The sequence below is a fragment of the Pelobates fuscus genome, chromosome 1 (assembly GCF_036172605.1).
Source record: "Pelobates fuscus isolate aPelFus1 chromosome 1, aPelFus1.pri, whole genome shotgun sequence".
NCBI lineage: Eukaryota > Metazoa > Chordata > Amphibia > Anura > Pelobatidae > Pelobates > Pelobates fuscus.
Window position 1 is genome coordinate 101,067,089 of NC_086317.1, and position 24,208 is coordinate 101,091,296.

Consider the following 24,208-nt stretch of genomic DNA (forward strand, 5'->3'; position numbering starts at 1 on the left):
AGGAAAGCATTCATAATGCTTTCCTATGGACGCTTGCGTGCTCTCACTGTGATTTTCACAGTGAGAATCACGCAAGCGCCTCTAGCGGCTGTCAGTGAGACAGCCACTAGAGGACATAGGGGGAAGGCTTAACCCATTCATAAACATAGCAGTTTCTCTGAAACTGCTATGTTTATGAAAAAATGGGTTAACCCTAGAAGGACCTGGCACCCAGACCACCTCATTAAGCTGAAGTGGTCTGGGTGCCTAGAGTGGTCCTTTAAAGGAACTTAACATGTATAGCTTGGAGGAAAGATGAGACGGGAGGATACCATAGAAACATTTAAATACATAAAGGGAATCAACACAGTAAAGGAGGACACTATATTTAAAAGAAGAAAAACTACAACAACAAGAGGACATAGTCTTAAATTAGGGAAGTATTACTTTACTGAGAGGGTAGTGGATGCATGGAGTAGCCTTCCAGCTGAAGTGGGACTGGTTAACACAGTAAAGGAGTTTAAGCATGCGTGGGATAGGCATAAGGCTATCCTAACTAGATAAGGCCAGGGACTAATGAAAGTATTTAGAAAATTGGGCAGACTAGATGGGCCGAATGGTTCTTATCTGCCGTCACATTCTATGTTTCATTTTTGTTCAGAAATAAAGATTAATACTATTGCTAAGGGATGTTAACCTCCTTGCCACATATTTTATTCCTGTGGCGGCAGCAGGGCTTGAGCTAAGAGCAATAGATGATTTGCATTAGCTTTGTAAATGGAATGAATGAGTGGTATGTTTGGTATGTATTTTGTCAGGACTATGAGCATCAACACATTCAAAACCAGATTTGTGTGGTAAAGGAGATTAGGAGATGGCCTAAAAGTTGATTTCCTTGAACTCCCAATGCCTAAACTAACTGCAAAAAATAGGTTTCTCTATAGGTTCCTGTTAAATAATAAAGTTGACCCAAAAGTGTCTTTAAGAGACACATTGGATAGCTCAAATACTTAAGAGATTTACTTAAACCAACCAATCAGAGCGCACTGAGTAAAATTGCAGGTTGTGGGAATGCTTTTACAAGTCTTTTTCCTTTTTCCATCGCTGGGTAAAGATGGATTATTATTTTTTCAGTTTTTTTTTTTTTGGGGGGGGGGGGTATTTTATAAGTTCGATGGGAATTATGGATTTTTATTCTGCCTTTTTTGGAGCACAAAAAAGGTTTTAGAAAAAAGAAAACATCTAATGGTAAGTATGTTTTTTTTTATTTACAGGTATTAGTTTTATTGCTTCCCTCTCACTATTTTTAGGGTGAGGGGAGTAAGTAGGGTTTTTTTTATATTTGAGGGGGTGGTAACATAACCACTACAATAAGCTGCAATGGTTATTATGTTTAGCATGCCCCCACTGCACATTGGGCTGCTTCCAGTATTCCAAATGCAATTTTCAGAATATTCTCAACAAAGCACATCAGGTCAGAAGTGGGATACTTACATGAACTTTCTTGGCACCATAACAATTTCATCTGAATTAAGTTGTTATAGAGTCTGAATGTCCCTGGCGCCAGCTTACCTTTAGGGGTTAAACCATTCACAAACGTGTATCCAGGTTTGCCCCTTTCCTTCCAATTTTGTAAAAAGGAAACTTTGGACAGGGGTGCCACTGATTGGCTAAGACAATGCCAATCAGTAGCTCCTTATTCATAAAAATGGCTTGAGAAAAATACATACTTTCCTCAAGCTGTTTTGTGAATGGGGAGCTGCTAATTGGTTAAGACACTCTCAGCCAATCAGCAGTGAGCACAGGGGCGTATTAGCCGCGAGGCAAACAAGGCATTTGCCTTGGGCGGCATTTTCCAGGGGGCGGCAAAAAAAGCCGCCCCCAAATGCCCAAGGCAAATGTCTTATTAGCCTTGCGGCTAACAGACATGCCGGCGGGCTGCTAGGCTGGGCGGGCGGCACTGGTGGGCGGCCGGCGAGGGAGCACTTCCTCTGAGCTGTCTGCTCAGCTCCCTCGCGCGCCGCAGAGTGAGGCTGGGAGCCGGAATATGACGTCATATTCCGGCTCCCAGCCTCACTCTGCGACGTGCGAGGGAGCTGAGCAGACAGCTCAGGGGAAGTGCTCCCTCGCCAGCCTGCCGCCCGCCCGCCCAGCAGCCACTGGACCACCAGGGAGGAAGAGAACCCCCTCCCCCCAGCATTTCCAAAGGTAAGGCTGCTGGGGGGGTTACATTTAAAAAAAAAATATGTGTTAAAAATGTGAGTGTGTGTGTATGTCTGTTAGTGTGTGTGTGTGTCTGTTAGTGTGTGTATGTATGTCTGTTAGTGTTTGTGTGTCTGTTAGTGTGTGTGTGTCTGCTAGTGTGTATGTGTCTGTTAGTGTGTGTGTGTGTGTGTATGTATGTGTGTGTGTGTCTGTTAGTGTGTGTGTCTGTTAGTGTGTGTATGTATGTCTGTTAGTGTGTGTATGTATGTCTGTTAGTGTGTGTGTGTGTCTGTTAGTGTGTGTATGTATGTCTGTTAGTGTGTGTGTATCTGTTAGTGTGTGTGTGTGTGTCTGCTAGTGTGTATGTATGTCTGTTAGTGTGTGTGTATCTGTTAGTGTGTGTGTGTGTCTGTTAGTGTGCGTGTCTGTTAGTGTGTATATGTATGTCAGTTAGTGTGTGTGTGTATGTGTCTGTTAGTGTGTGTGTCTGTTAGTGTGTGTGTGTGTCTGTTAGTGTCTGTGTGTGTCTGTTAGTATGTGTGTGTCTGTTAGTGTCTGTGTGTGTCTGTTAGTATGTGTGTGTCTGTTAGTGTGTGTGTCTGTTAGTGTGCGTGTCAGTGCGTGTGTGTCTGTTAGTGTGTGTGTTTCTGTTAGCTAGTGTATGCGTATCTGTCAGCGAATGTGTGTGTGTGTATTTAGAAGGCGGGGGAAGGGTTGGGTGGGGGTGGCGGGGGAAGGGTTGGGTGGGCGTGGCGCGGGCGGGAGGGGGGCGCCTGAGTTTTGTCCTGCCTAGGGCAGCACAAAACCAGGATACACCACTGAGTGAGCATGTCTAATGCCTTCTGTTTCAAGAATGAGAGAGGAGCGGAATGGCAGAACTAAACACTGTTGGATTCAAGACTTTGGGGGTTAAACCATTCATGAATGGATAACCCCTAAAGAAAAGCCAGTCCAGGGATGTCTTGGCACCATAAAAACCTAAGTCTAATAAAGTTTTTAAGGTGCCCGGAATTTTCCTTTAACCGCTGCCAAAATCCTGAATATATTTTAAACTAAATGTTTATAGGCTCAACAACTTGTATCTAACATGCTACAAAACATTTTAAAAATAAGTTTTGTCTGCTTTGGGAGAAAAGGTATTATATTACATTATACATTATATTACATTTGTCATTACATTACATTGAATTCAGGTGCACATTTTGTAGATGGTGAAAAAGATTTCACACCATGCTTGCTTCCACTATTGTCAGTAGTGTCCAGACGCCATCCCACGGTAAGATGTCAAACTGTTTAAGTACGGTTGGACAACTTAACCAGGCCCTTCAGATTGCAGAAGAAGCTGGATTTCTCAGTGAAATAAGAAAGGAGACTAAGCACAGTAGGGTAATTCCTTGGGTAGAATTGTTAAAGCGCTCTGTCACGTCTTTTTTTAATCAGTTTTTTCTGTCACTTGTGTTAAACCCCTGCATGTTTGCCACACTTCACCCCTCATAAGGAAAAATAGGGACTACCTTTTGATATGTAGAACCAGCAGGCTGACAAGTGGTGGAGCACAGTCAAGCTCCATGGCCTTTGTCACTTTTGCCATTGTTCTTAGAGTATTCTCATATTCTCTGTTTTTGCTGCAATGCATTTGCTTGGGGTCTCCCTAAGCTAAAAGGGTAATCCAAAAATTGACCCATGCTCACTGTGCCTAGAGGGTTATCAGCTACACCTCACTGTCAAGGCCCAAAAAAGGCCGAAAACGATTGTCCGGGGTTGCTGTATCTCTGTTGCTGAGAGGATTTGCAGGCTTTTCAGTTCTGAACTACCTTGTGGGTGGGATTAGTCTGATGTACAAATGGTAAAGGTTCTCTTTGTAATGGCACAAGGGGGCAAAAACATTTTTATCTTTTGAGTGGGGAGTAACCGGAGGGCAAGCTACTGAGTTTCTCTAAGCTTTTGCCCGTTCTCAGATTCTCTGTTTTTGTTGCAATTTTGCCATTGGCCCAGAATCAGTATATTCATCTCCCTCCAGTGCCATGTCAGGTCCTGTAGCGGCACGTCACTGCTGCTCACAGTTCGCGCACGCCCAGCTATGGGCAGGGTATTCAATTTCTGGGCACCGCCATCATAGATATCTGAAGATGGCAGCACCTAGATAGAAGACACGGAGGAATCGGCAATCACTCTAAAAGAGTAAGTAAATCCAGTTTCATGGTCAAACAAACGCTCCAGGGGCATCAGGGAGATCTGATTAACAGTCAAAGTATCTTACATTTAAGCAAAGGTGATTTGGAGAACTTTCCCAGAATTTAATCCTGGATGAAGGGTATGAATGCTGCGGGTTTGGTCTGGATGTGGAATGTTCTCCAAAACACATGGACACGTCTATCCAATGGAAACCCAGCACCACAGGTAATTAGTGATCGGAGGCGATATTAAAAACACCATAAAACCCCTTACGTCTTTGAAATTCCAATCCAAAGTAGGTGACGGTGCTATAGAGGTGCCTGTAAGCACTGCGCCTGCCTAAAGCAAATCCAGCCACATACAGAGTGTGACGGGCCTTGGGCTCTGAATTCATACATGCTTTATTCCGATTGGTTACATGGCATACATAATACCTTACCATGACATAACCATACAAATAATAACATGATAACCTAGAGCAGGGGTAGTCAACCTTCAGCACTCCAAATATTTTGGACTACATCTCCCATAATGCTCTTACAGCCTTAATGCTGACAAAGCATCATGGGAGGTGTGGTCCATAACACCTGGAGTGCCGAAGGTTGACTACCCTGACCTAGGCTGTGTCATAGTGTATTACTTTAGCATTCTTTAAAATGTTGGCAGTCTGCTCCTCCTGGCTGTATAAAGGTACACCCTGTTAACGTGCAGTGCACCCAGAGCATCCATTTTATTTCTCTTCATCCATTTCCTCAAACCCCGCACCAGACACGCCCCCTGCGATGCCCAGGTCATGTGACAATCACACGGCTATCTCTCCCCCTCCCGTTCGTGTTCTGATCACGTGATTCGAGCAGGTCTGAGCATTCTGATTGGTTGTCGTGACTGTCACTCCCTGTTGTTTCAGGAAGACTCCTCCGTGTGCCCCTCCCCCTCGCTCTGTCAGGCGGTGCAGAGCTGGTTCGGTCAGTCATTCTTCGTTTGCCGGGGTCTGTGAGCGAGCACCGGGACAATGTACTACGTACTGCTGTCAGCTCTCATAGCAGGTAATACAGACAGAGAGAGGGGATAGTCAGCCATCACCGACAGTCCACTGATTGCTGGCTGTAATTCCACCATCATTGATACCTGGCTGTACTGTCCCTTTAAGACCCAATGTGTATGGGGTGATCCATGCTGCAGGGTTCCTGGGATATCAATAACAGAATGTTACAAGTAGGATTTGGATTTCTCCATAATGGGCACAGGTCACCTTTCAATAACCATCATTCTTCCTTTAATAACACAATGTTTCACAGTCCCACTAGATCAAGTCATATATTTAGTATGTTTATACATGGTTAATGTTTATTTAATGATGACTTCACATTGTATAGTGTGGTACAGAATTGCAGTGTGTGTGTGTGTGTGTGTGTGTATATATATATATATATATATATATATATATATATATATATCTCTGTCTCCTATAGTGTGTGTGTGTGTGTGTGTATATATATATATATATGTATATATATATATATATATATATATATATATACACACAGTCTCCTATACCTGACCAGCAATCCTGCCTGGTGACCCTTTGATATGTTAGTGTGCACCGCAAAGAAACTGTAAATGGAAGTCATTATATTCAAGATGGGATTTATTTATTTATTTTTTTATCTAAAGGGGAAAAAAAAAATGTGGAAGTGATGAAATCCATGATGGGTTGATGACTGAAATCTAGAGAGGAAGTCCAGGAAGACAAGCAGAAGGGCTCAACATTTCCACATCCCCCCCCTCCGTTGGGGAGTGAAAATTCAGCCCTAATGAATGTTTTGGACCCTCCAGATTTGCAGTGGTGAATAACTTGTATGCACGAGTCGTAGAGTAGTAATTACATTTTTAGCCCTGCATGCAGAGTAATTCACTTAGGTGAGAATTGTCAGGTGAGATCTTTTCCTCTTTGGTGTTTTATTTTTTTTTTTTTGCCTTAAATTTGGAATTCACAGTGAATTCTTGAGAATTCTCTGTTTAATGAAAAATCCTAATATGGATTTAGGTTAGATGCTTTTTTTTCTTTGAACTTTTTGACTTATTCTTTTTATATTGCTAAATAAGACCCTCTTATCTATGTGCTTGCTTAGCAGACAACACATGGTAGAGTATAATTAGATAAGCAAGGGTTATCTGAGTTTAGCACTCTCTTGTTTCAGTATTAACAAAACAGTCCCTATAACCAGTGTTATTGTTTTGGGTCATTATCTTAGTCCCGTGAGCTTCTCAAGGTCACAAAGGATTGTACTTGCCTTCTAACCATTGACAACCATTTAGTTCCCAGAACCTTAGACAGTTATGGCACATTAATCTTACATCTCCCATGCATAATTACAGCAGTAATTTTCATAGTATCATTTGTTAATAAGGTGCCAGATTGGAGTAATTAATTCAACTAACAAACTATAATATACCCACAAAAATATCAAATGACCACTTCACTAAAATATTATAGACGTATTTGTGTACCTGCACCAGGAACAGCATGTATGTAATTTGCTTATATTTTTATATGGATGTACACTCACCATTACACTCCTTAATGGCGTTGTCAATTAAATGCCGGAGAACAGACAATTGACTAAAGTGCAGTTTTATTAATTTTTTTTTTGTATTACCTTGTCATTTGTGATTCCTTATTTAGTTACTAACTCTGTGAAGATATGACGTTGTGGTGTTGAGTATAGAATGCCGTAGTTGGATTTGGTGGTCTAATGAGTGATCAAAACCTATCAAAAATGTTATAATTCAAGCTCATTTTTTACTCTATCTCAGTCTGTGTGTTGAATGGCCCTTGTCAGTAGTCATGTGATTACTCTCCTGTTTCTTTCTGTGCTTGTTACACTTTTGTGATATTCCTTTTGCTATACATTTTATTTGTTCAGTTTTAAGAGCTTTTACTTAATATATTGTTGCTATAACCCCTCTGAAAAGCATATTGCATTTCTCTAGTATACAAAATAGTAAAAATGTTTCTTTGAACTCTGCTGATTTTAGTTTCTTATCGTTAGAGCTTCTGAAGAGTTCTGAAGAATAATATTTTAATTAAACCCAAGTTATACATGATTTTTTAAAGCTGTATTCCTGGCACTATAGCTCCCTCAGCCTCCCTCCTCCCTTGCACCCCCCAAACTGCTGTAAATGAAGGGTTAAAAACCCTTTATTTACCTGATCTAAGCGCCAATGTCCCTTGGCGCTAGGTTGCGGCTCTGCCTCCTACAATGTCGCTCAATACGGGGTCGCAAATGCACATGCCATTCACAAAAGCCACTCACAAAACTGACTTTAAAAAGGTAAGTTTCTTTTCAAGCCAGTTTTGTGAATAGGGAGTCACTGATTGGCTGAGAGTGTCAACTGATCGCTCTCAGACAATCAGCGGCACTCCGCACTTCCTGAACCAGAAAATTCAGAAACCAGATGCTGCCAGGGGGGCGGTGGACTTTGCTGCTGGAGGCAGTTTTGGGGTTAAATCGTTAGAGAATGGTTTAACATCTTGAGGTAAATTTATCCGGGAGCCTCCTGGCACCATAACAAATTTAGATGAAGTTGTTTTGGTGCCTGGAATGTCCCTTTAATTCAATGGTGTAACTTACAGAGAAATGCCAGTTCATCTTTCAACCTTGAGCAGTCTTATTAATGAATACGCCCTCTGTCCACAAAACTTTCTCAGAGCCCATAGGTTTCGCTTGAGAAAAGTTACTAATCAATATAGTAATGATGGCAGTTGTAATTAAAATTAATTTATACATACATTTTTTAAAATATTTTTTTTACTTTTCCCTGATCAGTTTTAAAAAACTTGAAATGTCATTATCCTGACCACCCAAATACTGCATAAAAAGTTTTAAAGCAACACTCCAAGATTGCTGAAGTGCTTTAGGGTTAACTGGATGTGTCATTTCCTATTTCAGAAAAGTAGGGTGCTCTTCCTAATTTGCTTTTGAGTGCTTGCTCAAGGCAGAAGTAAGGACTGCTCACAGACCATGGAATATGTTCACATACATACGTGTGTGTTTATATAATATGTATTATCATTGGTGCAATTGTGCCTGTTCATGGTCAATGAATCAAGGTTCTGTTATATAATGGTGTTGGGAACGCATCTTTTCATGTCCCTAATTTTTTTTTTCATAGTTTAAATTACAGAAACTCTGAAAATAACCACATTAATGTACTTTCTTGGTTATAACTTCCAATCTTGCCCCCACATCCCCCCACTCTTTCCAGTGGTGATAAATTTAAGAGAACCAGTGGAAGCTATTCACGAATAACTCTCTGGATGTTGTGGTTATTCAATAATGGCATGACTTTCAAAGGCACTGTTTACAGTAAAGTTTGGTTTAGGCTTTTCAAGGGCACTTGTACTGAGCAATCTGGTTGAAATGGTTTTATCCTGTTTGATTGTCCACAGCCCAACTAGATCCAGTATGAGCCAACAGTTAACAACTATGTGCAGGTTTACCTCAATCTGTTTATTATATGTTACTGTTTGGGGTTTCTTTACGTTTTGAATGGAATCTTGTGATACTTTTTTCAAAGTATTTTTTCAGTCAATATCTACATGCAAGGCTTTTGTTTGAGTAGATGCAAGTTGTGACATTTACAGTAGACTCCTAAAGTATATTTTCACACTGGATTTACTACCCTTTTTAAAGGTGTGTTTTTGTTTGTTTGTTTTTTTTAAATTTATTTTGTTAAGGGGTTTAAATGCATATGAAGCGTCTGTTGTCTGTCCTCTTCACACCAACTCCCTAGGCTCTGGCCGTTCTTTAACACTCCATTTATTTAGTTTTAGTTCACGTTGAAGTAGGTATTTCTAAAAAAAAACAAAAAACAAATGTAAAGTGTGTGTTCGTCATCATAGTTTACCCAGTTTTGTGCCTGTAATAATTTCATTTTTTTTTCTAATTAAATGAACTTTCTAATTAAATGTTCCTATTGTAAGCTTAATTTCATGCTAGTTCTCAACCCCCCTGTTTTGTTTTTTTGGGGTTTTTTTTTGGTGGGTTGTTTTTATTTAGAGATGATATGATTAGAATGTTGATCGTGTTATGTTTAAAATTACATGTTGCCTGTAAATCTCACTATTTACTACCAACAACGGTCTATTTGTGCTAACAATGGTATCTGGTAAACGGGTTGGCAAGTGTGAGCAGTGAACACAAACATCGTTTAACATAACATCCGGGATTAGATGTGAAAGTTTTACAATATTGGCGAATATATCTATCTCTATCTCTATCTCGTGTATATGTATGTATGTAAAAAGTACTGTGGAATTAAAGGAATGCTCCAGGCACCATGACAATATCAAGTTGTTATGGTGCAAGGAGGTCCCTGACACTGGCTCACAATTAAGAAGTAAAGCTTTCTCAAACGGTTTAACAAAAAGTATGTGTACCAGCGCCAGATCTCCCTGTCCTTCTGTTTGCTCTAATTCTGGCAGGCTTGGGCAGCAGAACTGCAGATTAACTGAGAGCGGTCAGCTTGAGCTCTCAACCAATCAGTGGCTGACCATTCAAAAAAAAAACTGCCTTGAAAAGAAACGTACAGACTTTTTGGGTTCAACTGTCGGTTTAACCCCTAAAGGTGAGCCAGGGATCTCCTGGCACCATAACTACTTAATTTAGATTAAGTTATTATGGTTCCCAATTTGGTCCTTTTTTAAGATTGCTAAATTGTTTAGGGTTTAGGCCAGTACAGAGCCTAAACAATTTAGCATTTCATTTCTTTTCTTGGTCAGTTTAGATCCACAGCTTTTATTTAATTTCCCAAATCTTTCTTTCCAATATTAAAGTTGCTTTCCCGCATAGACCACCTAATAGCCTTTGTGACATGAATTTAGCAATATGTATATATTACCTGTTGTGAATTCTCAAGCTAATGTTAAGTATTTATGAAATGTAGTCTAAGATTGATCTAATCCTGCAATAATTTTTATTTTTAAATTGTAGTGTTTGTGTGTGTGATTTTTTTTTTCTTTTTTTTTTTCATTAGACTAATGGGACTCTCATTTATTCATAAACAAAACCTAAATAATTTTACTATTAATCCCGTGCAGTGCTTCGGAGATAAAAGCGTTTCATATTTACTGTGCTTGGTAGTGTATCCCTTTGCCAAACAAAAGAGGCAGCTTCTATGCACCAAAATCACTACATTAATATGTACTGTATATACTCGTGTATAAGTCGAGAAATTTTTGTCTTAAACTAGGGATCGACCGATTATCGTTTTTGCCTATATCCGGTATTTTCAGCAATATCGGTATCGGCCAATATAGATACCGATATTGCCGATAATGCCTCCTAGGACCGCCAGGCTCATTACAAGTTTGGCGGTCCTGGGGGGGCCGGCAGGAAACTGTTTCTTACCTTGCCCGCAGCTCCTGCAGCTCCATGTCTAAATCTCGCGAGATACGCGGCCGGAGAGCGTTGCCACGGGTTACCATGGCAACGCTCCGCGCGGCACTAAGGGCCGCGAGATTTACGTTGGGGACCTGGAGGAGCTGCTGGCAAGGTAAGTCAGCGCTTGCTGCCACCAGATCACCAGGGAATACTATATCCCTCCTCCCTGGTAAGAAGCAGGGAGGGGGGACTAAACAAAACAAATAAAAACACCATTTAAATATAAAAAAAAAAATAATTAATATAAAAAAATCCCCCCCCCCCCATTTTACACAAATTACATCACTACACAAACACACACACACACACTGCATTACATACACACTACACAAACACACACACACACAAACTGCATTAAATACATACATACACACACACACAAACTGCATTACATACATACACACACACACACACACACACTGCATTACATACATACACACCATACATACACACACACACACACACACACACACTGCATTACATACATACACACCATACATACACACACACACTGCATTATATACACACTACACAAACACACACAAACTGCATTAAATACATACATACACACACTGCATTACATACATACACACCATACACACACACACACACACACAAACTGCATTACATACATACTACACACACACTGCATTATATATACACACACTGCATTATATACACACTGCATTATATACACACTACACAAACACACTGCGTTATATACACACTACACAAACACACACTGCATTATATAGACACTGCATTATATACACAAACACACACTGCATTATATACACACTACACAAACACACACACTGCATTATATACACACTACACACACACTCCACAAACACACACACACACTGCATTATATACACACTACACACACTGCATTATAAACACACACTGCATTATAAACACACACTGCATTATAAACACACACTGCATTATAAACACACACTGCATTATAAACACACACTGCATTATAAACACACACTGCATTATAAACACACACTGCATTATAAACACACACTGCATTATAAACACACACTGCATTATAAACACACACTGCATTATAAACACACACTGCATTATATACACACACTGCATTATATACACACTGCATTATATACACACACACACTGCATTATATACACACTACACACACACACTGCATTATATACACACTACACACACACACTGCATTATATACACACTACACACACACTCTGCATTCACTATACACACTACACAAACACACACTCTGCATTCACTATACACACTACACAAACACACACTCTGCATTCACTATACACACTACACAAACACACTCTCTGCATTCACTATACACGCTACACACACTCACTGCATTCACTATATATACACGCTACACAAACACTCACTGCATTCACTATATATACACGCTACACAAACACTCACTGCATTCACTATATATACACGCTACACACACTCACTGCATTCACTATATATACACGCTACACAAACACTCACTGCATTCACTATATATACACGCTACACAAACACTCACTGCATTCACTATATATACACGCTACACAAACACTCACTGCATTCACTATACATACACGCTACACAAACACTCACTGCATTCACTATACATACACGCTACACAAACACTCACTGCATTCACTATACATACACGCTACACAAACACTCACTGCATTCACTATACATACACGCTACACAAACACTCACTGCATTCACTATACATACACGCTACACAAACACTCACTGCATTCACTATACATACACGCTACACAAACACTCACTGCATTCACTATACATACACGCTACACAAACACTCACTGCATTCACTATACATACACGCTACACAAACACTCACTGCATTCACTATACATACACGCTACACAAACACTCACTGCATACGCTACACAAACACTCACTGCATTCACTATACATACACGCTACACAAACACTCACTGCATTCACTATACATACACGCTACACAAACACTCACTGCATTCACTACACACACAGCTCCCCTGTCTAAATACACTTCATCCACTACATGTGGCATGTATATTTTGTGCATTTACCGTTCGAAATAGTTTCTTTTTTCAAAATGGTAAATGTACAGAATATCGTCAAGTTATCGGCTATCGGCCTGAAAGTTCACAGATTATCGGTATCGGCTCTAAAAAATCAATATCGGTCAATCCCTATCTTAAACTTCATTTTAAAATGCAGAGTCGACTTATCCACGGGTCAGTGCCAGTTTCCATAGAATTCTGTACGGCATTTGGGAGTCGAATGCGGGGCAATGTCGACTCCTAAACTCTGTTCTCTTGGTCGGGAAGTCGAACGGGCAGGGGTACAAGTTTCAGCGGGGTTAACAGGCTTGCGTAGCCGACTCAGAGATTCATGTACCGCTGCCTGTGTTCAGGAGACTAACACGTGCGTTCGTATATACGAATGCCGGCCAGCCAAGGGAATGCTTGTTTGCGGTTAACAGTCAGGGGTGGTTGGTGATTACGAGGTGTTATCCAGGGGGACCACACAGTCTGTTTGGTAACCGAACCGAAGGGGAACAATTCCATTCAAAAGTCGTACCCTTGACTTATACACAAGTCTGTACTCGACTTGTACACCAGATCCACTTATAGAGGAGTATATATAGTAGTTGTTTTGGGGCTTAAAGTGTGATCTTTTAAGCAAGGCAGTTGTGCCCTAATAACTGTTCTTAATTAACTACCTGTAGGTTCATTCTTATTTTTTTGTAAATCAGAATTTTAGGTTTTCAGGGAAAAAAATACTATACAAAAGAAACCATTTAGAGCAGTCAGTATCAAAATAATACAAAGTAAAATGCCAACCCACGGCCATCCAAGCAAGGAAACCGTTATCAAATTAAAAGGCCAGTAGTAAAAGAAAGAAAGACAGATACAGAAAGCCAGAGCCTGGAATTTCAGGCACTATTGTTATGCTCCTATCCAGGCCGCCATGATAGAGTAAGTTCACGATTAGCAGACATCACAGGGCGTAAGGTTAAGGAGTTAAGACAGCAAGGTGTGAAAGTCCTCTGAATTAGAGCTTACCAGCCATTGTTTCCTTATTGTTGTATATGTATGCAACCATAGCCGAAAGCACTGAATATCAGCTGGATGGATGGAAAGTTAAATAACTGATGTCTTGGGGAGATGTCCCACTAGATGTCTTTCTTCAGCAGTAATGTCTCATGTTCTCTAATAGTAGTCAGATTACATGAAATCATTTAGAAACCTTTTTGCATTAAACATTAGTGCATGTTGTATCTGAGAATGCATTACTAAAATGTGATCTGCTTTAGAAACAAATGTGTAGACTTGGACATGTTTGGTACTTGTTTACTTGGGATTAAGTGGCATTTTAGGTCTTATAAATGTTACAGTTGTGAAACGTTTTAGAGCACAATTCTAATTCTTGTAGAATTAGTGTGCTGGTGTGTATGTATTCTACTTATAGGAATTTATTAAGTAGTTGTGATTCTATTGTTAATATGATTTATTTTTCTTTTATAGCTGTAGCTGCTGATTTCACCGTTTTGAAATCACCCCAGTACCAAATCTTTCAAGAAGGAAACTGGCCAGTTCCCGGAGACCGCATTCCAGATGTGATTGCTCTATCAATGGGATTTTCAGTGGAAGAGGTTAGGTTTCAACCTTTATATTGCATATTTTGTCATTATGAGTGTTTTAATCATATCTAAAATCTACAAGAATAGGAGAATAACACAATGGAAGGTGTAAATTAAGCCCTAGTGTGACATTTTTTTCACTGGCTAGAAGAGTAACCTACAGGGACATTGAGGCCAGAACCCCTTCCAGTGACTTCATGCACAGCCACTCCGAACTTGCCATTCTTTTCTTACAGAAAGGTTTGGTACCACTGTGACTTTTCCTAAAGTGACTTGTCAGCCACACCAAAGCGGTTTATTGGCATTGTAGGAAGTCAAGCAGCGAACATCTTATGCTGAACACACGCAAGAAGTACTTTTCGTGTTCGCACAGATTAAAAACCTAGTTTATAGATGGCCTCGTGAGAGCAAAACTATTAACAGGAAGATGGGGGAATGGCGACTGGGAGGGAAAGGGTAGAGCAGTGCAAGTTTTCATTCACACACCAAATCATGCCACTACACACAAACATTTAAACATTCACACATATTGACACAACTACATCTTAATGTAGTTGTTCTGGTGACTATAGTCAGTAACTGCAGACATTCTGCAGTAAACACTTTTTTTTTTTTTTGTTTGTTTGTTTTTCGCGAAAATGTAGTATTTACTCCTCAGATGGCTACTAAAGGTGCTTCCTGGGGCAGTGCTGCACAGTGACTCCACCCTCTGCATGGAAACACTGTACTTTCCCCATAGAGATGCATTGATTCAATACATCTCTATGAGAAGATGCTGATTTGCCAGGGTGGCATTTGGCTCTGCTCCCTGCCCTACCTCCTTGACAATTTCAGCCAATCTAATGCTTTCCTATGGGAAAGCATTGTGATTGGCTCAGGTCAGCACGTTTGATGCCAGCCAAGGAGGCAGGTCAAGGGCAGAGGCAGTAAACTGGAATAAAGGTAAGATTTTACTATATTTATTTAGGGGGGCTAGATAGTGTTTTAACACTACAGGGTCGGGAATACGTTTGTGTTCCTGATCCTATAGTGTTCCTTTACGACTGTTAAAAAAAAAAAAAAAGTGAATAAAAGCTAAAATGCATGTCACAGGTGTTTATATTGGAGAGTAACTTTTAGGACTGGCCAGTAAGCTATTGCGTAAGACATTTAGCCAGGTATAAAGGATAACTGTAAAAATTATAGGTTACGGCATTTTGTTTGTGCATTGTGCTATTGCAGGTAGTAAATATGTAGGCTTCATTTTATATGGTGAATTTTGTTAAAGTGACACTATAGTCACCAGTACAACTACAGTTTATTGCATTTGTTCTGGTGAGTATAATCATTCTCATCAGGCTTTTTCAGAGAAAATGCAGTGTTTACATTACAGCCTAGTGATAACTCAATTGGTCACTCCTCAGATGGCTGCTAGAGGTGCTTCCTGGGGCAGTGCTGCACAGTGAGCAGCACTGTTACTCAGTGTCTTCACCCTCTGAATGCAGACACTGAACTTGATTCAATTAATCTCTGTGATAAAATGCTGATTAGCCAGGGCTGTGTTTGACTTGACAGGGGCTGGCTCTGCCCATGATCTGCCTCCGTGACCGTCTCAGCCAATCCTGTGGGGAGGCATTGTGATTGGTTCAGACCACCACTTCTGATGATGTCAGCAGACAGGAGGCAGAGAGGGGCAAAACCAGCAGATGCAGACTTGAATGCAAGTAATATTTTACTATATTTAGGGATGCAAGGGTGCAGGGGGGCTAGATGGTGGTTTTAACACTGTAGGGTCAGGAATACATGTTTGAGATGTGTGACAGAATTTAGCTGTGTGTGAAATACATGTATCTTGGTATATTTTAACAGGATCTATCTTGGCCTGGGTTAGGAGCTGGCAATCTCTTTCAGTGCCCACGTGCAACTGTCTTGGTGACTGTAACTGGTACAAACAAACTTCCTCTTACAGAAAATGGGATTTCATATCCTATAGAAAATGTGAGTATGAGTACAGTGTCTGCTGCTTTCTACTATATTTAAAAACATAAATTGAACTTTTTCACCGAATTAAAGGCTGTCCATAATAGATATGTTACGGTGAAATTGATGTGACCACAAACAAAATAACGTTCAACCTTTCCCTGGGTTATTCACTAAAGTGAAAATTCTAACTGAATTTCAAATTTAAGGCCAGAGTCGCTGAACTGAGAGCATAGCTGACTTAGAGAATTTTTTTAGTTTTGACTATTTTGACTTTAAATTTGAAATTCAATTCTCTCTTTTGTACATAACCCTGTAACTGTCAATGGTGGTCTATAAATTGGTTATCTGTGTCTTCAAGACATGCTAGCTACCTAGGATTAAGGCATTTCCCGATTATGTTCATATGGGAACAATTGCAATACCTGGACCATTAATATTACTCAGGACTATCACAATCTCAGACTTTAGACCTTGATAGTCAAAAACATATTCTACCTATAACCTCTATAGGACTTTAAAGACCTGAAGATGTCATATGTCATCGCTGAATAAAGAGATTTATAGATACTTACATTGTGGTGTGGAGGATTATTGTCAATAGTTAAAGCTTACATTTAATGCAGGATATGTAATAGAAGGTCTGAATTTTCTCATCAGGGCTTATCTCTAACAATGCATTTGCAATTCAGCCTCACTATATAAAACTGACACAACTGCTGGTTGAAAAGGATGTACATTTAGGTTTGCTAATGCTGAAATCTCGCCTATTTTCATTTTATTTTTTTTCCTCTAAAGGCTGTACCTTACAGTGTTGACAGTGTGGTGAACTCCATACATTTACTATTCTCAGAGGAAATGCCTGTTGTCTTACAGTTGGCTCCAATAGATGAGGTAAGTGGAGCATTCTTTGTCACTAAAATATGATTATATGTGATTCAAGTAATTTTAGATACAAAAACTCAGAGGGGTTGCAATCACCCACAGAACAGGGTGCTTTACTGAGCAACGGCCAGGACAACCCATACATATAATATATAGAAAAGAAAAACCTCAGGCACTCACTGCGTTCAAAGAAAAGCAGTTTATTGCACCATCATGTGCATGACAACATTTTGACCTTCAAGGTCTTTATTATCCAAGTAATTTGTCTGAAAAAGCTGTCCTTAAAGAGACACTATAGGCATCCAGACCACTTCAGCTGGTCCCCGGTCCCTTAACCCTGCAAAGGTAATTATTTCAGTTTTTAATAAACTGCAATAATTACCTTTCAGGGTTATCTCCACCTCTAGTGGCTGTCTACCAGACAACCTCTAGAAGGACTTCCGGGCTGATGCTGGGCGTCCTCACGCTATTCATGGGGACGTCCATTGTCACCCAAACCCCATAGGAAAGTATTGTATAATGCGGTGGTAAGCCTGCGAGGAGAGAGATAGCTATAGTGCCAGGAAAACAAGTTTGGTTTTCCGGCACACTAGTTTCCCTTTAAGTTCCATTCAGTGGCTGTTTGGTTGGGTTTTTTTTTTTAGGTTTTTTTTTTTTATTATAAGTACCCATGGTGATGCAAATGTGGCTGCAAACATTTGACTACCCTTTCTATTTTTGTAATTCAGGTGCCCCTTAAAATTAAAGTAATTTGTCTGCCAAAGAAGAGGAAACTGAGAACCTCATTATTTGGATTAGAAACCCAGCAGTGCAAACATTGTTGCTGTTCATGCTTAGATAATTTGCAAGGCAATCAGTGAAAGTTATGGGGGAAAAAAAAATATTTGGCTGAGTCTTGCACAATTTAAAAATTGCATTGGCTGTCTATTGCAGTCTTTTTGTGACCAATTTCTTAAATACATGTTTTCCCCACAGAGAGTATACATGGTTGGTAAGGCTAATACAGTATTTGAGGACCTTCCGGTCACATTAAGACAACTAAGAAGCAGCTTGGAACAGGACAATTCCATCCTTGCATCACTACCTGTCAACTCTTTGTACCGAAATGATGAGGTGAGCTGACATGACAATTGGAAATTTAAATATTCAAAGTGGTCAGTTTTCAACACCCTTGATCAATCTTATAGCTGGTTATATCTGAGGGGGGAATTCATATATATATTTTTATATGGTGGCCTTCAGATCTGGGATTGTTTACTGTATTAAAAGAACATTTTTGTTTGTGAGGCTACTTCTACTTTCATCAGTATTCCATTGCCGTTCTTAGGAAGCCTTCTCTTTCTATAGAAAATACTAAATTGACATTTTAAGACCCTTAGTTCTCTGATCCAGGAATTTGTCATGTTTTAGTAAGCTACCACATATTCTGCTATGTCTAATATATTATCTCAAGTGTGTTGTTCATTTGATGCTAAAATTCTACTAAACGAATTCATATTCATATGTTTACATTTTATTTTTTAATTTTATGTATACATAATTTAAAAAATAAATAAAATATTTTTACTTTTTGCAGACTGACCGTCTGTTCCTTTCAGAATTGCAAGTTCTGCAAGATATACCTGCTTTGGTGAGTCAAGTATTGTTTATGATCCCCTATATTTAATACGTGGATATGTGTGCAAAATAAAATGTAGAAATAAACACCATTTTATCCTACAGTTGTGTGCCAAAACTTCACTCCATGTCAGTCATTAGTGTAAGCCCTTTACACATGGCAATCCTCCTAGAGAAAGCATACTGAGCAGAGGAGAATTAAAATCATTTCTATTTCTCCTCCTCTTTGCAATATGTGCTCTGGCTATGCCTTGGTCGAAGTGGCTTGTGATGTACCGTATATACTCGAGTATAAGCCGAGTTTTTCAGCCCATTTTTTGGGCTGAAAAACCCCAACTCGGCTTATACTCGAGTCAAGGTCTGTATTATGGCAATTTGCATTGCCATAATACAGACTGGGGGGAGAGGGGGCTGGCAGAGCTGTAACTTACCTGTTCTGAGCTGACAGGTGCTGCAGAACAGGTAAGTTACAGCTCTGCCAGCCCCCCTCTCCCCCCCACTGAACTGCCACTGGACCACCAGGGAAGGAGAGCCCCCCTCCCTGCCATATATCAAGCAGGGAGGGGGGACGAAAAAAAAAATATATAAATAAAATAAGAAATAAGAATAAAAAAATAATAAGAATAAAAAAAAAATTAATAATAACAAAAAAAAGGGGTATAAGGACCACTATGGGAGGGGGGGGGGGTATAAGGACCACTATGGGAGGGGGGGGGGGGTATAAGGACCACTATGGGAGGGTGGGGGTGGGTTAAGGACCACTATGGGAGGGAGGGGGGGGGGTATAAGGACCACTATGGGAGGGAGGGGGGGTATAAGGACCACTATGGGAGGGAGGGGGGGTATAAGGACCACTATGGGAGGGAGGGGGGGTATAAGGACCACTATGGGAGGGAGGGGGGGGGGGATAAGGACCACTATGGGAGGGAGGGGGGGGGGGGATAAGGACCACTATGGGAGGGAGGGGGGGGGGGGGATAAGGACCACTATGGGAGGGAGGGGGGGGATAAGGACCACTATGGGAGGGAGGGGGGGGGGGGGATAAGGACCACTATGGGAGGGAGGGGGGGGATAAGGACCACTATGGGAGGGAGGGGGGAGGATAAGGACCACTATGGGAGGGAGGGGGGAGGATAAGGACCACTATGGGAGGGAGGGGGGAGGATAAGGACCGCTATGGGAGGGAGGGGGGGTATAAGGACCACTATGGGAGGGAGGGGGGGATAAGGACCACTATGGGAGGGAGGGGGGGATAAGGACCACTATGGGAGGGAGGGGGGGATAAGGACCACTATGGGAGGGAGGGGGGGATAAGGACCACTATGGGAGGGAGGGGGGGATAAGGACCACTATGGGAGGGGGGGGGGGATAAGGACCACTATGGGAGGGTGGGGGTGGGTTAAGGACCACTATGGGAGGGAGGGGGGTATAAGGGCCGCTATGGGAGGGAGGGGGGGTATAAGGACCACTATGGGAGGGAGGGGGGGTATAAGGACCACTATGGGAGGGAGGGGGGGAGGGGTTAAGGACCACTATGGGAGGGAGGGGGGGGGATAAGGACCACTATGGGAGGGAGGGGGGGGGATAAGGACCACTATGGGAGGGAGGGGGGGGATAAGGACCACTATGGGAGGGAGGGGGGGGGATAAGGACCACTATGGGAGGGAGGGGGGGGGGGATAAGGACCACTATGGGAGGGAGGGGGGGGGGATAAGGACCACTATGGGAGGGAGGGGGGGGGGATAAGGACCACTATGGGAGGGAGGGGGGGGGGATAAGGACCACTATGGGAGGGTGGGGGTGGGTTAAGGACCACTATGGGAGGGAGGGGGGTATAAGGACCACTATGGGAGGGAGGGGGGTATAAGGACCGCTATGGGAGGGAGGGGGGTATAAGGACCGCTATGGGAGGGAGGGGGGGGTATAAGGACCACTATGGGAGGGAGGGGGGGTATAAGGACCACTATGGGAGGGAGGGGGGGGGTATAAGGACCACTATGGGAGGGAGGGGGGGGGTATAAGGACCACTATGGGAGGGAGGGGGGGGTATAAGGACCACTATGGGAGGGAGGGGGGGGATAAGGACCACTATGGGAGGGAGGGGGGGGGATAAGGACCACTATGGGAGGGAGGGGGGGGGATAAGGACCACTATGGGAGGGAGGGGGGGGGATAAGGACCACTATGGGAGGGAGGGGGGGGGATAAGGACCACTATGGGAGGGAGGGGGGGGGATAAGGACCACTATGGGAGGGAGGGGGGGGGATAAGGACCACTATGGGAGGGAGGGGGGGGATAAGGACCACTATGGGAGGGAGGGGGGGGATAAGGACCACTATGGGAGGGAGGGGGGGGGATAAGGACCACTATGGGAGGGAGGGGGGGGGGATAAGGACCACTATGGGAGGGAGGGGGGGTATAAGGACCACTATGGGAGTGTTATGGTACTTTTTAGCAGTAAACCAAAATGTTTAAATGTCTATCTGTTCCTGTCCAAATCAATAAAATTAAATTGCGTATATACGCTGAAGTAATTAAGTCTGACACACAAGGTTCAGGTTAAAATAACTTCGAGAAAATTTATTGGCAAGTGATTAAAAAGCGGACGCGCAGGCCCTTTTAAGAGACATTTTACGTCATCATTGATTATTAGAATATCAGCAAATAAACATCATTAATTGGATTAATTGTTAAGTGTCGGGATTAGTGTCCACCTATCAATATTATTAATTGGCTCAAAAACTAAGTGGTTAGTCCCGTGTCCACCCACCAAGTGGTAGGATTGTTCTGGACACGGGTGGGGACAAGGGGGTCTTGAGCGTCATTTTACACGGTCGGTGATCTCAGGCCTCGTGGCCAGGTGCAAGGTCTCTTATGAATAGAACATTTCATTACTACAGTGTTCTCATGGCCTTCAAATTATACTATGTTGCAAGTTTAAGGAAAAGTCAGCAATTCCTGTGTTAATCATGTCTTTATAGAAAATACAGTCTTTGTCTATTGTATTAGATGTGCTGGGAAATTCTGTCATGTAAGGTAGTTTTAAAATGAACAAGTTAGGTTATGAGGACAAAATGGAGGATTGAAGAAGTCAGGTTAGGAGGACAAAATGGAGGATTGTCACAGTATAAAGTTAAAATGGAGTTAGTGCAATAATTCAATACAAGTACAATAAGGATTTTTAATAATCCCACATCAGTCCCCCCTATGAAATGTTAGATTCTAAGAGATAAAACTTTATTAAGTTAGTACCAGGAAGACGTGTTAACCCAAAGGCACAGAAACCCTGTGGCCGCTAGCTAGGTGTTAATGCAAAGTGCAAGACTGTCCCTAGATCTGACCCTGATAGGCTAACTCATCCGTCAGTATGGCTCTCGAACACTTCACACCCATGGGTGTCCCATGGCAGCTAACCCACCACTTCTCCACACGGGGCCTTTACCATTCACTGACAGATGCTGTCCCTAAGCTAGTCCCTTCCTAGAATTCCTGCACTTTATCAACAAAAGGGATTGTTTGCAGCGGCAGACAGGGTGAGTTGATGTCTTGGAAATCTTGGTCATCAACTTCGAGATGGGTGAAAGTGGGTGCCGCTTGGTCAACAGTCTTCATGAGGGATTTTCTCAGACATGGGAGGATACAACAAAAGAGAAGAGCAAAGATAAAAAGAAAAATTAGTATAGCCATACCAATATGCATTAAAGCCTTTTGCCATCCTGTCATCCAACCAAACCATCTTTCCCAGGGATCTTTTATCCCAGAATTCCTTTTTAACTCTTCAGACAGGTCATTTAATTTCTCTATGGCTAATGTAACTTTACCATTAGGGCCTGTGTTTTCTGGGATATAGGTACAACATGTCATGGTGTCGGGCAAAATTTTACAAACCCCTCCTTTTTCGGCTAAGATCATATCTAGGGCCATTCTATTCTGGAAAGCCATTTGGGATGTGGCCTGCAACTGTTCGGCCAATCCCTGGAGGGCGTCTCTGGTATAATTAACAAAACGCTGTTGATTATAATAAATGTAATTTATCCAATTTAAATTCTTGTTTGTGGTAACTATGGCAAAAAGTGATTCAAATCCTGCAGCAACTTAATCTCTTGCTTTAAACTCATTGGGCACCCCCCTAGGCACTCCAATGGCATCAATATACACATGAGGATCAAAACTTCCTTTCACTGGGGCGTCACGCTTAACCTTAGTGTGCCTGGACTCATGGGTGACGAGGTGTGTGTCAGAGATGATATGTATAGGCATAATGGCTTTAGCCAAAGTACACTCCCCCCACCACTCCTTGTCCATTCTGGATCTTAGCTGTAAATCCCCACACAACCAGTAGATATCCCCTAATGACCTGGTGTGAAACTGCAACAAGTTCATAGAGACACTTCTGTAGGTAGCACAATACCCCTTAGAGAAGTTACCCAAGAATTTACCAATTCCATCATAATTAGCATAACAAGTGTAATTACCTTTATACACGGTAATACCATCTGGGGGTTTGACATCCTTTGTTAGGAGAGGATACTCCTTTGTCCATGCAATACATATGGACCTGTTAAAATCATAGTGATAGGCAAAAAGGCTTAAAACACATTCCTCTACATCTACTGGCAGGATTAAAGGCACAGTACCCAGGTGAGGCCGGGCACCGCCACACACATAGCATGCAGTCTTATTATGCTTATTAGCATTATATTTCATCCATTCTAACCATAAATTTACATCATTAAAACCTGTTTCAGCGGCCATGGTATCTTCAAAGGTGGGGTTAGCAATGGCCATCATGTCTTGAAAGGTCTGGATATGAGGTTTTAATGGGTTAGGGACCATATGGGTGGCCCCTTGCCACTCAGAAGAGTTGCACATATCTTTTAGGAAGAAATGCCCTAATTTACGGTAGGAACCCTTTTTCCAATACATTCCCATCACATACTGGTCTGCATCCGTTGGGCTTGGATGCTCAATGTTAAGGATTAATTTCATTGGTGTACCCCCCCCAGGCTTTCTCAAAGTCATTCTCTGGAGAAGGGATCTACCTTGATCATCTACTTTAGATAAGGCACTTTTTGGTTTGTAACCCCAGGCAGGCCCGGCATTCCATCCCGCCGCCCCCCAATGGTTACAATTGTGCCCCCATTGCTTGTCAACTACACAAACATATGGGTCTTTTGAATGAGGGATATCTCTGTAGATACTCTGGATTTGTGATGTGGGGAACGTGCATTCTACAATATCATAATAGTCAAAGGTGTAAGTAGCCACAT

At 41.7% G+C, this 24,208-nt stretch overlaps 1 protein-coding gene across 1 annotated transcript in view; it reads left to right on the top strand.

The window, feature by feature from the left end:
- The first annotated feature begins 5,258 nt into the window (after positions 1–5,258).
- Positions 5,259–24,208, top strand: part of ATP6AP2 (ATPase H+ transporting accessory protein 2) — a 34,978-nt gene continuing 16,028 nt past the window's right edge. Inside the window, exons 1-6 of the mRNA XM_063450110.1 lie at positions 5,259–5,405; positions 14,363–14,490; positions 16,327–16,455; positions 17,236–17,331; positions 18,298–18,435; positions 18,899–18,952. Of these exons, the coding sequence (XP_063306180.1) occupies positions 5,372–5,405; positions 14,363–14,490; positions 16,327–16,455; positions 17,236–17,331; positions 18,298–18,435; positions 18,899–18,952 (579 nt within the window). The 5' untranslated portion in view covers positions 5,259–5,371. The remainder of the gene's footprint in view (positions 5,406–14,362; positions 14,491–16,326; positions 16,456–17,235; positions 17,332–18,297; positions 18,436–18,898; positions 18,953–24,208) is intronic.